Source organism: Cyprinus carpio, chromosome A9 (assembly GCF_018340385.1).
Source record: "Cyprinus carpio isolate SPL01 chromosome A9, ASM1834038v1, whole genome shotgun sequence".
In the NCBI taxonomy this organism is placed as follows: Eukaryota; Metazoa; Chordata; class Actinopteri; order Cypriniformes; family Cyprinidae; genus Cyprinus; species Cyprinus carpio.
In genome coordinates, this window is record NC_056580.1 from 7,505,644 (window position 1) to 7,519,069 (window position 13,426).

The 13,426-nt window shown below is 39.0% G+C and overlaps 1 protein-coding gene across 1 annotated transcript; it reads right to left on the reverse strand.

Moving 5' to 3' along the window:
• Positions 1 to 1,784: 1,784 nt before the first annotated feature.
• On the reverse strand, positions 1,785 to 12,371 carry LOC109055015 (serine/threonine-protein kinase SIK2-like). The gene is made up of 14 exons (XM_042763344.1): positions 12,068 to 12,371; positions 11,447 to 11,646; positions 11,164 to 11,280; positions 8,721 to 8,784; positions 8,109 to 8,270; positions 7,764 to 7,888; positions 7,331 to 7,454; positions 7,019 to 7,239; positions 6,479 to 6,628; positions 6,275 to 6,385; positions 5,719 to 5,944; positions 5,383 to 5,634; positions 5,055 to 5,280; positions 1,785 to 4,784 (listed from the first exon to the last, which is right to left on the reverse strand). Exons 2-14 carry the CDS (start codon positions 11,597 to 11,599, stop codon positions 4,301 to 4,303), a joined length of 2,415 nt encoding a protein of 804 aa, XP_042619278.1. The 5' UTR covers positions 11,600 to 11,646; positions 12,068 to 12,371; the 3' UTR covers positions 1,785 to 4,300.
• Between the last annotated feature and the right edge of the window lie 1,055 nt (positions 12,372 to 13,426).

The following is a 13,426-nucleotide window of genomic DNA, read 5'->3' on the forward strand; positions in this document are numbered from 1 at the left end:
ACAAACAATGAAAATATGAAAGCCGTTTTCTTTACCTCCCAAGAGAAACAAAACATTACACACCATCACAAACACTAATAGTTTTCAAATACTGGACCTACTTGAACTTTCCTCTAATCAGTGCCAGTTAAAAGACACACTTGACAATTTTTTTTCTTGTGTCTTTAAAACCCTGTTCATTTATAAGGCTGAAATACTTATGTTTGAACTCCATTTTAGTCTACATACTAAATTTTCTATATACATAATTTTATTTAATGTACTATTTTATTGTTACTTTAGATATCTGGACTCATAAATAAAATATAAATTAAGAAAAAAAAAAATGGAATGCAGGATATTGTATCATTCACAAAATAATATATATTACATTCATTTTACAATTATAAGATATCCTGCATTCCAATATCTATATATCTATGTAGTATTTTGTACATGCTAATTTTTAGTATAATAACAGATAATCCTGATAATCTAATATGATAAAAGAAAAATCATTTTGTTTTGGGGGAAACATGCTTAATATTTACTTTATGTTTTATTTTTTACATTAACGTTTTTGTAGCATTTCAGTTGTAATATTGCATCTGTTATTTACCTTATGATGATATTTATGATGAAGCGTGAAGAGTATAATGTCTGTTCCTGGTAATAGCTGTTTTTCTGCAGGCCCTCATCATGAGATCAGAAGTGTAACTATGATTTCAGAGAGATCAGGATGTACAAACAAAGATATTTAAGGGAGTTTCATCAGTCAAAGTCTGTGTGACATAGGTTTTGACACGCTGTGAGCAGACGTTTGAGCTGACGAGTTGGAGCAGGGCATCCAGTCAGAATGATTGGCATGGGCCGCTGGCTTTGGAGCTGAACGTATGAGCATGGAATTCCCAGCACAGATCAATGCAAGCTCTCTGGGCACATAGCCATCTGCTAGCTTACAGCTGGAGCGATGCGCGCACACATGCTGGAATGTGTTTACATGTGCTCTGTCCTCCACTGTACCTGTGATCCTCTCCACAGAAACTGTCACAGTAGATTATATATTACAGACAGTTGTTATGTTTCTGCTGGTTTCTCAGGTTTCTCAGTTGTTTACGGTCTGGAAATAAATTTCATGTTATTTAAACGTTGTTCTATCATTGCAAAAATAGTAGTTGTTGTTGTACCTCTAGGAAAATAAATAACTAATAATAATTCCATTAAAACAAGATAAATACTTGAAATGTATATTGAATGTACTCTAGTATTCTTATACCACAAGAAAGTAGTTTAATAATTTCTTATGTCTATGCTTAAAACAAGGGTGAAAAAAGCCAATGAGAAATGACAAAAAATAGAGAAATTTTATAAAACGATTTGAAAAATATTTCTCGAAAACATGCTTTATTTTGCACATTTTGTCTCATTTTATTTAATGTGTTATTTTATTGTCATTTTAGATATTTTTCTCTAAATAGACAAAATATTAAATATTAAAATGAAGAAATAAATAGTTTTTGCATTGCAGGATATAGGTGTATGTACAGTATATAGCATACATATAAATTTGTAGTTAAATAATCATGCATGTGTAGATAATCCCGATAATCTTATATATGATAAATGTCTTTAAAGAAACAATAGGCATTTTGTTTTAGAGGAAACATGCTTAATATCACTGATCCAGTAACACTGATACTTTTCAGAAACTATATTATGTTTTAGATCTTTAATTGCAAAGTAAAATTCCATATAAGCAAATGAAATCTAGAAAAACATGGGGGAAAACAACTGAAACACAGAAATACATTTCAAGATGTGATTTTTTTATTCAAATAAATAGCCACATAAATAAAACTTTATCTCTCATATACTTTCACACAGCCATGTAATCACACATACAGCAAGCAAGCATATCAGGGAAATATAATCAAGAAAAAATAAAATAAAATCAGACTCTTTCAGAATCAATCAGAATCTTTACAATTCAGCATAAAAACATAGTGTTTCAAAAGTTACTACAGACTCATCTATATCTGCGGTGGAAACAAACACTATCTTCAAAAGCAACTGTCATCATAAAGTGCATAATTGTCAAACTGCAAATGAAATGAAAGTATAAAATGGGATGTTTGAACTAACAAAAAGCATAAAATACACACCTCTGCAGCTTTCTGATATCCTAAAATCAAACTTAAAATTCACTGGATTTGTTCAGACAAAGGCACAAGTATGGTGGTGGGTGAAAAAGAAAGGGGTGTTAACACTGTTTCTCACATTACCTTCAATAGCTTTACCTTCAACTCATCTTTTCCTGCACTGATTTCAAACACTGTTTTATGACCCAATTTGGAAACACAATACAGATTTTTTTCTATACTACTAAAAACCATTGCACAAATATGTCAAATTCACAAAAGACAAACAAGCAACAGGATCATTGAGAGCTATAAAAACAGTGCTTCAAGCAAATGGAGCTTCAACAATGGTAACACACTATTGTTTCATATAAATTGCACACAAACCCAGAAACACTTCTGAAATCTACTTCTAGCACCTAGATTGTAAGCTAAAAATAATATATATGAAATTCTACTCTATTGCTACCAGACATCTTTAGCTATGTGTGTCTGCATCTGTGTGTGCATTTTAATCAAGAAAAATTATATGTGTATGTAAATGCATGGCCTTTCTGAGAAAGGGAGAACCTAAAACGATTGCTTATCAAATATTTGTTAACAACAGGAGGCAGCTACTTTTTACATCTGTGCAGTACAACTGCGTTTGGAAGATTTAAACGTGCTACGCTTTAATTAAAGGAGAGCTTTTCACCACCTTGACATCTGAAGAAAAAGTATGTTTCTCTTGATCTTCCCTGCATGCGCTCTCTCTTTGGTTTTTCCCTGTAACTTTTCTAGTTCTGCCGTTCTACAAAGCCAGCCTGGACGCAAAGGCAATCTGTGTCATGAAGAGAACAAGCTGTATAAAAATGGCCAGGCTCTTATTTTCAATGCTCATGCAGAATACATCATTAAAACAATCTCGTACATACTATCATTACAAACACAAAACAAAACAAAACAAACAAACTAAAAAACATGCTATATAAATGAAAGAATAAAATAACATTATCAGGCATGAATTACCTTTTGCTTATCTACAACAGCTTCCTCTCCTGGCTCTACATTTCAATGTGAAATATTGCACTATACTCTTTGTTCACTGTATAAAAAAAAAAAAAAAAAAAAAAAGCGAATTTACACCATTAATGAGGATCATGGGTTCAAGACATTGTAATGGGCCTAACTTCACATACAGTGTGTTGAGATACAGCCTTTTAAGGAGAATGATCAGTTATGGAGGAGGTAGTGGACTGATGGAAGAGTCTTGAGGGACCAGAACTGAATGGCTGGGCCAGACAATGTCTCCTAAATTCATTAAGCCATTGGTAGGTGCACATTTGTATGATCATAATTGTCTAGTGTCTTTGTATATATGTGACTAAACATGAAGCAGCATTAAAGTCATTGTCACAGACAGTGAAAACCCAAAGAGCTGGTCTAGTAAACACTATGCAGTACCTTTTGTGCTTATATCTAGCTTACTCTCATTTGTCTTGACTTTCCCCTCATGCTAAGGCGCCTCTTCATTGCACACACATCACTGGAGGCATCGTGTGGCTAGTTTGCACACATTTTCACATCACAGATGAAATGACAGCATTTTTTTTCTCAGTTTTGGAAGTTTTGGATAAGTCAGATACTGCATTTTTTTTCAACTTTGAGGAAAGAAATCAAAGAGGCAAAAAAGCAATCAGCTTTGGTCTTCTCTAGAGATGTAAAACAAACAAACAAAATAAAAAGGAAGACATGACTGTCCTATTTTCATACTTGTATAGAGGATTAACAAGCGTCTCTGACATAATCATTCGCGATTGTGGAGGCCAGCTTTACGTATGAGTGGAACTACTCGCAAATGAATGAAAACTCACACTCTTCAGTTCCTTGTTCAGCGACCCGTCCTTTATTGCTGTGTGGACAGGAGCACCCCTCAAGGGTCATGGGCTCAATGAAGAGGTTGGTTATTGCTTCTTCTTTTTTTCTCTGGTCATTCCAACACATATAGACATAATCGTGGAATTGTGTGTCCAGAGAGAGTAAAATTTCTCTCCTATACATTAGAAAACTACTGAGAACATCATAAAAATGAGATGCTTTCTAGTTCTGATGCTCAACACCATTGTCCATTGGCTCACTCTGGACTAAGAGTGGTGGAAGCAGTCAGCATCCCACTAAGACCTTCTTCAAAGTCTTTGCCTTCTTTACTTGACCATGACACAGCTGCTGAGTTGCTGCTTTTGACCAGCACAGACCAGCTCCTGGACATCAGGTTCAGGCTCGAAGTTGGTGCTTAGGCTCCAACTGCCCTGCTGGGGCAGAAGGGAGAAAGGCCCCTGGGACAGGATGGTGGGGTGGATTTGCAGGTGCTGTGGGGATTGAGGGTGGAGATGTGGCCGCTGGCTGATGTGCAGGCGAGCCTCCAGAAGACGGGCAGCAGATGCCACGGGGGACAAGGACGAGGAAGATGAGTCAAGAGACTGCTGCTGCTGCCACAGGTTGTGCTGGAAGGTGATGGGGGTCTGCTGGCACAGTGGGAGGATAGGTTGAGTCGGGGGGTTGGAAAAGAGGGTGGCAGGGGCAAAGAGATTGTTGGAGGGAGGAGATGAGGGGTGGGCCTGCGAGAGGAAGAGCATGGGCTGCTGAGACTGGACTTGGGGCTGAGGCTGGTGCTGGATCTGCAGCATTCTGTATGAAAGAACAACAGAGTTAAGGTATATTCAAGAAATGTACCAACACTGTTCCTTGAGGCACCCCAACAGTACACATTTTAAATGTCTCCTTTATCTGAGCCATCCATTTCAGGTCATGGAGTCTCTACTAATGAGCTGATTCAGGTGTGTTTGATTAGGAAGATCTAAAAATTGTGGGGTACTGGGGTAGCTTTAGGAACAGGGTTGGGAAACACTGATGTTTCCAATATTCAGTAGTCTGGGATATGTATGGATTTCTTCTCACCTTTGCTGGTGCAGAACTTCCTCCAGCATGCTGCGGCGCTCACGGGGGCTGCTAGAGCTCTGGAGGCTTGAGGGAGAACACAGGGGTGGGCCAAGCGACCCCCGGCTGCCTCTGGAGCATGAGGTCGGAGGGCACACCTGTCGTGCCAGACCTTTGATCTTGTTCAACCCCAGGAAGCCTTTTGCACGAGTGTTCTTCCTCAGCTGCTGTCTGAACGCCTTCAATCCTAGAGAAATAATTGCAGATCGGTTAGAAACTACTTAGCCATGTGATTCTATAAATCTAGCATGTGTTTTAAAGTATATTTTTCATTTTTATTGAAACTCACCCTGTGTAAGGGAGGTGTCTGAAGCCCTACGCCCCTCTTGGAAGCTTGCTGCAAGCAAGCTACCTTGATTTTGCAGGAGGTTGGAGGAAAGAGCGAGGGGCGACCCAGCAGGGGCTGATGCCTCAGGCCCTGTATTGGAGGCAAGCAGTGATGAAAGATCCCCTACAGCAGTGGAGAGAGCAGGGTTGGGGTTCGAGGAAGACTTCAGACAGCTGTCAGAGGAAGCACCGTCTGAAGGACTGACCACAATACCTGAGAGAGGATGACAGATGTAATTAACAACCCAATCCTTGCATTAAGTCCTTCAATTCACCCTAGTATTAACATTTAACTTACAGGGTGGATTGCACTGGTGGAATCGAGCGGTGACCTCTGCAAGTGTGTGCCTTCGGGAAGTGGTGCTGGGCAAATGGGGCAGCTGGACCTGCAGCATCCCCTCTTCCTCCTCCAGGTCATGAGGTCGCACCTCCTCGTTTATGGTGGTCTCCAGCAGGCTGTTGGGGGAGATGGATCGGTTCCACAGGAGCCCGTTCAGGCTGGCTTCCACTGGGCACACCACGCGCTAAGGAAGGGAAGGAGGCATTCACATTAGCCACTGCCTGTCTCTAATGTAGGAGGGGGATAGGGGGTGCACTGCATATCTGCAATATGAAACAGGACAGGGAGTCTAATTGCTGAGCAACTAGGAAGAGAGGGGTCTAGAGCAGGGGCAGGCAACTCATGTAGATTTTAGCTCCAACCCTACCCAAACACAGTGATCCAGAAAGACCTTGATTAACTTGTTCTGGTGTGTATAATCAGGGTTGGAGCTAATCTCTGCAGGACAGTGGACCTCTCGTTACCCACCCTTAGTCTAGAGAGGGATTACGACAAGCTCAAGGGAAGTACTGACCTGAAACAGGCCTCCTTGTTCAAATTCCAGCTCTGAATGGACAGGAGTGTTCACCTTGGTGGCTACGGGTAAGGCTGAGGTTCTGAAGCTGTCAGACGATTCCATGATCACCTTGAAAGTGAGATGGACAGAGAACGAGCTGAGTTAGCACAGGGAGATTTCATCTTAAACAGGAGACTGTCTTGGCCTCGCCTCGACACTCACCTCTGGGGGGGAGGAATCGGATGCTGTCCTCGACCTCTGATTCCAGGCCCCGCATTGGCGGCTCAGCTGTTGGCTGCGGTGCTCCTTCACTCTTTCTAACAGCAGGTAATAGATTGCTGAGAAGTGGTTGTAGCTACTGTTCTGGAGAGACTGTGGAAGGCAATCGAAAAACTGTTTTAGACACAGTGACCATACTGAGCACCACTTTAATAGGTGTAATGAAACGCAGGCAGTCTGTGTCAAGAATTAACTTCTTAAGGGATATTACCAAAAGATAAAAGCGACACAGCATGGCAGCTTTCAAAACAGATGCTACTGTGTTTATCCTTTCTGTGCCAACAGAAGGACATAAGTAAAGCTATGGGAAGCTGGATAGGGTGTTGTTTTTATTCTGAGATGACAAATTAATAATTTATGTCCCTCGAATAACATATATTAACACTTGCTCTGGTCTGCTGGAAACAACTAACCACGTATTGTTTGTAACATACACAGAGACACATGTCTCCACAAGCCAACCGAATCTGCCCCTTTTCTCACCTCAACAGTCCTCTGTCTGTCAATGCCGAGGGTCTGCATGATACTCAAGACGGGTTCACTGTAGTCTCCCAGGTTGGAGTTGTAGTCAGTAAGGGAGAGAGAAAGGGTCTGGTGGGGTGCGCTGGGATCCGCAAGCATCCAGCGGTGCTGCTTGATCTGAGCCACGTTGATCCGCTTGGCTGGGTCGACCACCAGCATCTTACGAATCAGATTTTCACAGTCTGGACAAAGAGACAAGGAGGTCTCGTTCAAAACTGGTTTTCTTACAATGATTGAGCATTTTACATGAAAAGAGGGAGCGAAGAGCTGTACCTTGTGACATGAAGAATGGTATTCTGAAGCGGCCCTCTGTCACTCTCTGTCTCAAAGCTGGAAGACTGTCCCCATCAAAGGGCAGGGACCCGCACACTAACACATACAGAACCACACCTAGACTCTGTGAAAGACACACATTTGTAGCATGTATTAGATTTGCATTTATACCAGTGCTTGCAAGGCAGAAAATAATACTGTTCTATATCATATTATATTAAATTCAATATGCAAATAGGTGTTAGCTAAAGGACTAGTGGCAATTTACATTGCAAATTAGACAATGACATCAATGAAATTGGTTAATTTATAAATACTAAACAGAGTTTTGCTTTCTAAGTAGTGTAAACTGTTCTTTTATAATTTCATAATTATATTTGCATCTTCAGCAGCTGTGTAAGACATAAGCAAAGCATCAGTTTGATAAACATACCCAAATGTCTAACTGTGGCCCCTCATATTCCTTTCCCTCAAAGACCTCTGGGGCAGCATATGGTGGGCTTCCACACCACGTGGAGAGAGGCTCTCCAGAATTATAGAAGTTTCCAAATCCAAAGTCTGAAAGAAATGGAGGAGAAGTGAGTTCTTTGTTAATGAAAAAACTGAATGGCTTGTGTCAGTACAGAGAATCAGGTTTGATTACTTAATTTTATTACTGATCCTAACTGTGAATTCAGTAATTGCTTTCTTTTTAGGGCGCTCAGTCTGGCTATGAGAAGTGTTTATGAGCAGGGAACATCAGTATGTGAACACTTAAAAGCTTATTTTCTTTGCTCACCTGCCAGCTTGATGTTCATGTTGGCATCTAACAGCAGGTTTTCAGTTTTGAGGTCTCTGTGGACTATGTGGTGCTGATGGCAGTAGTCCACTGCCGTCAGAATCTGCCAAAACTTCTTACGAGCCTCGTTTTCACTCATCCGTCCGTTGGACGTCAGATAGTCTGTAAAAAAGAGGACGGCTTAGGAAGGGAGGAGACATCACCTTAAAAACACCATATAAAGACAGAGCCAAGCCTACGGTTTATCTGGGGAGACAGCCATTGTTTTTTTTTTAAAGGCTGAGTATATGACAGGTGAAGAGACAGATATGTTATACTGTTTAAATCCCTAGGTGGTGAGGACAAGCAGAGGTAGAGCAGCTTATCCCTTTTACATGGTTACATAAAGCTTGAAAATCCAACACCTGTCTCGCTCTGTGCCCAGTCACTGATTCACTGCTCTGACAGCAGTGGTGATCTAAATAATTCTCTCCCCATCGGACCTCATTATCCACAACAACTGGACAAGAGGTTTTGGGAGAGCCTCAGATGTCAAATAAACTTAAAAATAGACACCCATCAGTCTTTTCACAGATTACTTAGTCATTCATTTACAAAAGTGTTTCCACTTACCAAACATTTCTCCATTTTTTGCATACTCTGTCACAATGTACAGCATGTCTTTGGTCTCCATGACCTGTAAAGACAAAAACATCATAGAATTTGATAAATAATAATTGAATCAATTAATAATTCTAATTATTATTACAAATGATCACATTTTGCTAATTCTTTAAACATTTTGTGCATGTAGCTTTTATGAACTAATACTGAGAGATGCATGGAATATTTGTAGTTTTAAAAAATCATTTATAAAATATAGAGCCATTTAAAATGGTTTAATAATACAATAATACACACATAAAAAAAATAAACAGCATAGACTTGTTATTATACATTCATTTCAATTGTAATTTATGTGTCAATGTACATTTTATTCATCAACAAGCCAACTGTCTGATCTCTACTTCTCTTTCGAACCAAATTTCCTCTTTCTGTCAACTTCTATCATAGTTCTTGTTGTTCATAAATGACAGGTTAGTTTGTAATGATATGCGCCATTGCATTAAAATGTAGCCAAGGATTTTCTCAATGCCCTGAACACACACACACAGACTCACACACACTTTCTCAGATGCCTGCTGTCTGATCCATCAGTACCACTGAAACAGCTAATGACAGCTGAAACTTTATCTTCCCCAACCTGTTTTCTTTTGAATCATAATACACGTTCACACATAAGACCTAGTTTGAGCACAAAGGCATGCAGTGACATAAAAGGATCTGTATTTCAACAATTAATAACATAAAAAATCTATAAAAGAGAGGGTGTATGACGTCCTCGCCCTTTATGAGAATGTCCCGTAAGTTCCCGAAAGAGGCCTGAGGGAGAAATACTAAACGCTGCATGTTGCGCTATACCAGAAAGAGTTGCACAACAGGTTTTATGCTGTCCTCTTTTTCTATTGCTGAGAAAACCTGTGTACCCATCCATATGCACTCATATACTCAATTCTTCAGGTCAGTGCGTAACACAACGTGTCATGACCCACGTAGTCAGGCTGTGCAACAGCAGGAAAAGGGTCTTTATCTCTAGATAAACCCGGCATCCAAAGACTTCAGTCATTAGTGTAAACCCAGAGGGGCCAATGATGTCATAGCTTCCTTAGAAACCCCATCCTGTTCAGCCCACAGAGACATCTCCCTCCGTCACTAACGCAGAGGGAGATGAGTGAAGGAAGCTTTTGAATAGTTTCTCTAAAGTGAATGAGAAGCTAAAGGCAATAAAAGGACTACATTTCTACATTTTTTTTCATCTCAAGGGCTTTTTGGTTTAAATAAACAAGGCTTCAGTTATGAAAGGAGAGGTAGATTTGAGGTTATCTGACACTAAACCGGTATCAAGCTGAAAGCTGAAAATCCAGGACGCTTTCGTGAAGGATTCTTACTTATGCTGCAGTCATAAACTCACATGTTGAATGACACTAGGCTATGTTTTAATTAATTCATATGAAAGGGTATGCTGAAGGAATGGCACATCCAGCTCGTATCAAAATACAAAGCTGCTGCTCAGTTCCCAAAAACTTCACCCTCTTACAATGTGAGAGGTCAGATCCAAAGAAGTGAGGTGTGATGTTATTCACAAGGATTTTAGTTTCTCGCAGCCTCAGTTTACCGTATAATCTGCAAAATGCTAATCTCTGAACAAAATAAACTTAAATTATAGAAAGAATGTGCTGACATATTAGCACCCAGTATTAGCCTGCCACTGTGTTCATGAATGTGCGAGCCAAAGTATGGCGACAAAACAAGCCCAGGGATCAAATCAGATTATACTTCTTAGAGATTCTTCCTCTGGCTAGCTTCACGTGACTCTGCAGACACATTGCACTTGACTTCCACCAGTGCTAGTTAATCAGAGATTTAGATACTGTATCCTTATATCCAACACACTCTTCTGCTTTTCTGTGCCTCTCATTCCCAGACAAAACAACAACAACAACAACAACAACAACAATAAAAACATTTTGGACACAGATCAGCCTATTATAATAATATTTTTAAAATCTATGTGATTTAAAAGCCAACAAATCACTTCAAAAAAGCCTTGAATCCAAATTGCGAACAAAAGTTGCATTATTAGCCAAACCATGCAGTTGTCAACCAATATAATAATTTTTTCTGTCATATAATATATTTTTAATTCAGTAAAACCAGTTTTAGGTAACCTGATGAAACGTATTTAACAGTGTAATGCAGTGGACAGTTGCTATGCAGAAGCTGAATGCAAGGGACAAAATAACTTCAGTCTAATTATACATTGCATGCTATCCAGATGTACTTCCAGGGAAGAGTACTTCCACCTCATGTGCCTGACCAACACTTAGACATTCACTCACCATTCTCTCAGTGTCACTGAGCATGCTAAAATATACAACACTCCCTCGGTTTAATCTAGTGATTTCAACAGGGCAGCCTTTGTAATTATAGCATCATTACAAATTCTATAACTTACCTGATAGAGCTTTATGATGTGAGGGTGGTTGAGCAGCTTCATAATCTGAACCTCTCTGTAGATTTTCTCCAAATTGGAAGAGTTTAGTCTTGTTTTATCAATTATTTTAATTGCAACCTGCATGAAAATACAATAAAATTCACATTTAGAAATGCAGCTGAATATACTGAACATTATTGTTATTATTTGCCAATTTGTAGGAAAATATTAAAAGATAAAAAAACAATAATAATAACTTTAGGCTACTATGTAAAAAGTTTAAAATAGTCCTCACGAGACTTACCTGTGTTTTCGTGACTTTGTGTCTGGCCAGTTTGACCACAGCGAAGTTTCCCTTGCCGAGGGTTCTGATGATCTCATAGAAGCCGACCTGCAGAGGTCTGGCCTGGGCACAACTTGACTGAGAGCCCGCGCTGCTGTCCGTCATTATAACCATGATGCCGGTTTTGTTTGTGCCGGGGCGCAGCGATAACTTTAATTTATCTGCAATAAACCAAAAATGGTAGGATATAAATGCACACGAATACTACTGAACTTGAGCGACAAATTTACAATCATTATTATTCGTTATTAACAATAATTCTTACACATGCAACATCACAACCTTCAAAGATGCACTGACATTCAAACACATTTTAACTCACTTAAAAGCAAGTTAATGTCTTTCAAATTGTAGCCTACATTTATACAAGAAACTTCAGATTAAACGCACAATAGTCTAACAGGTCAAACCAGCGCTCAACGTCCATAAATGTCCTTGAATTTAAGAGAAACGTAAATAATAATAATAATAATAATAATAATAATAATAATAATAATAAATCTAGGTATATAATGAGAAAGTGTATATATCTGTTTTAAACACGCATGTCAAGGAAAATAACAAAAGCGAAGGCAATCTTACCTTTAACACACGAATAAATTCCACCTCCTTCAACAGTACAAATGATTTTTTAATTCTGCATTTAAAAGTCATTCCTTATGCAGCTCTTGAGGGAAAAACTTGCTTTTGTTTTTATTCTGTCTTCACAGTAGTTCCAGTGTACAGTGATGTATTCACTTTGACGGAGCGCGCTTCTGTGTACGAGGTGCCGCTCCGTCCACCGAGGCTCCGCTCTCGAGCAGCTCTGCAGGCTTGAGACAAACGCTACAGGCTCGTGGTGTGATGAGGGACTCCGCCTCCTCCCCTTCTTGCCATAACAAACGGATACCCGCCTCATTAACGTCACACTCGCGTCAGAGGGCAGAAGTTGCTGAGCAACTGTGCGGGCTCGTCGTACGCTGACGCCAGTGCTGATGGAGGGGTTGCTTGGAGATGAGGACGATCACGCCAATGGCAGAGACGAGGCTCCGCTCCACCTGCTGGAAGGCATGCGCACTCCGCGAGCTGTCAACTCGCTCGACATGGCTGTGTCTATTTAAGGAATACAAATAATTTATGAGTTATGATTTTGCTGTGTGAACGCAACTGAGAATGCTTATTTGTTTTTGGAGAGTTCCAGGTATAAATTAACCCATAAAATACACTTTTTATTATTATTATTATTATTATTATTATTATTATTATTATTATTATTGCTATATTTTGTTTCCATATCTACACCCATATGACATATTTGGACTTCCTCACGTCAGTTAATTTAGTTCACTTTTATTTTGCTATTTTAATAGGGAGTTTTGATTAGCCTAATTTGTCGCCAGGGTCAAATGTCATTTCTTTTCACTTTCCATCTGTTATTTACACGTAAATATATATAGCATAAATATCATGTTTAGATGGATATTTAATAAGCACGCAAACAGTAAGCTGTCATGTAGCAAATACTTATAAATCCATAGTGATTTATTAGTGTAATACAGTGACTGTCACCCCGATGAGAAGCCTGACCCACATATACACACATCTAATTTAATATAAGAAAAATATTTCCATTACCAGTATGCAGAAACACTTTACTAATTTGTTAACATGAGTTAACAATGAATTAAACTTATACAGCATTTGTTAATCTAAGTTCATGTTCATATTAGCATTTGTAAATACATTATTAAGAAGAAAAGTTGTATCTGCTTACATTAATGCACTTTGAACTAACATTAACATGATAACTACATTAACAAAGGTGTAGGTAAATTATAGGTAAAAATTGATAGCCTGAATGCACTGTAAGTCGCGTTGGATAAAAGCGTCTGCTAAATGCATAAATTTTAATTTAATTTAATTTAATTTAATTTAATTTAATTTAATTTAATTTAATTTAAT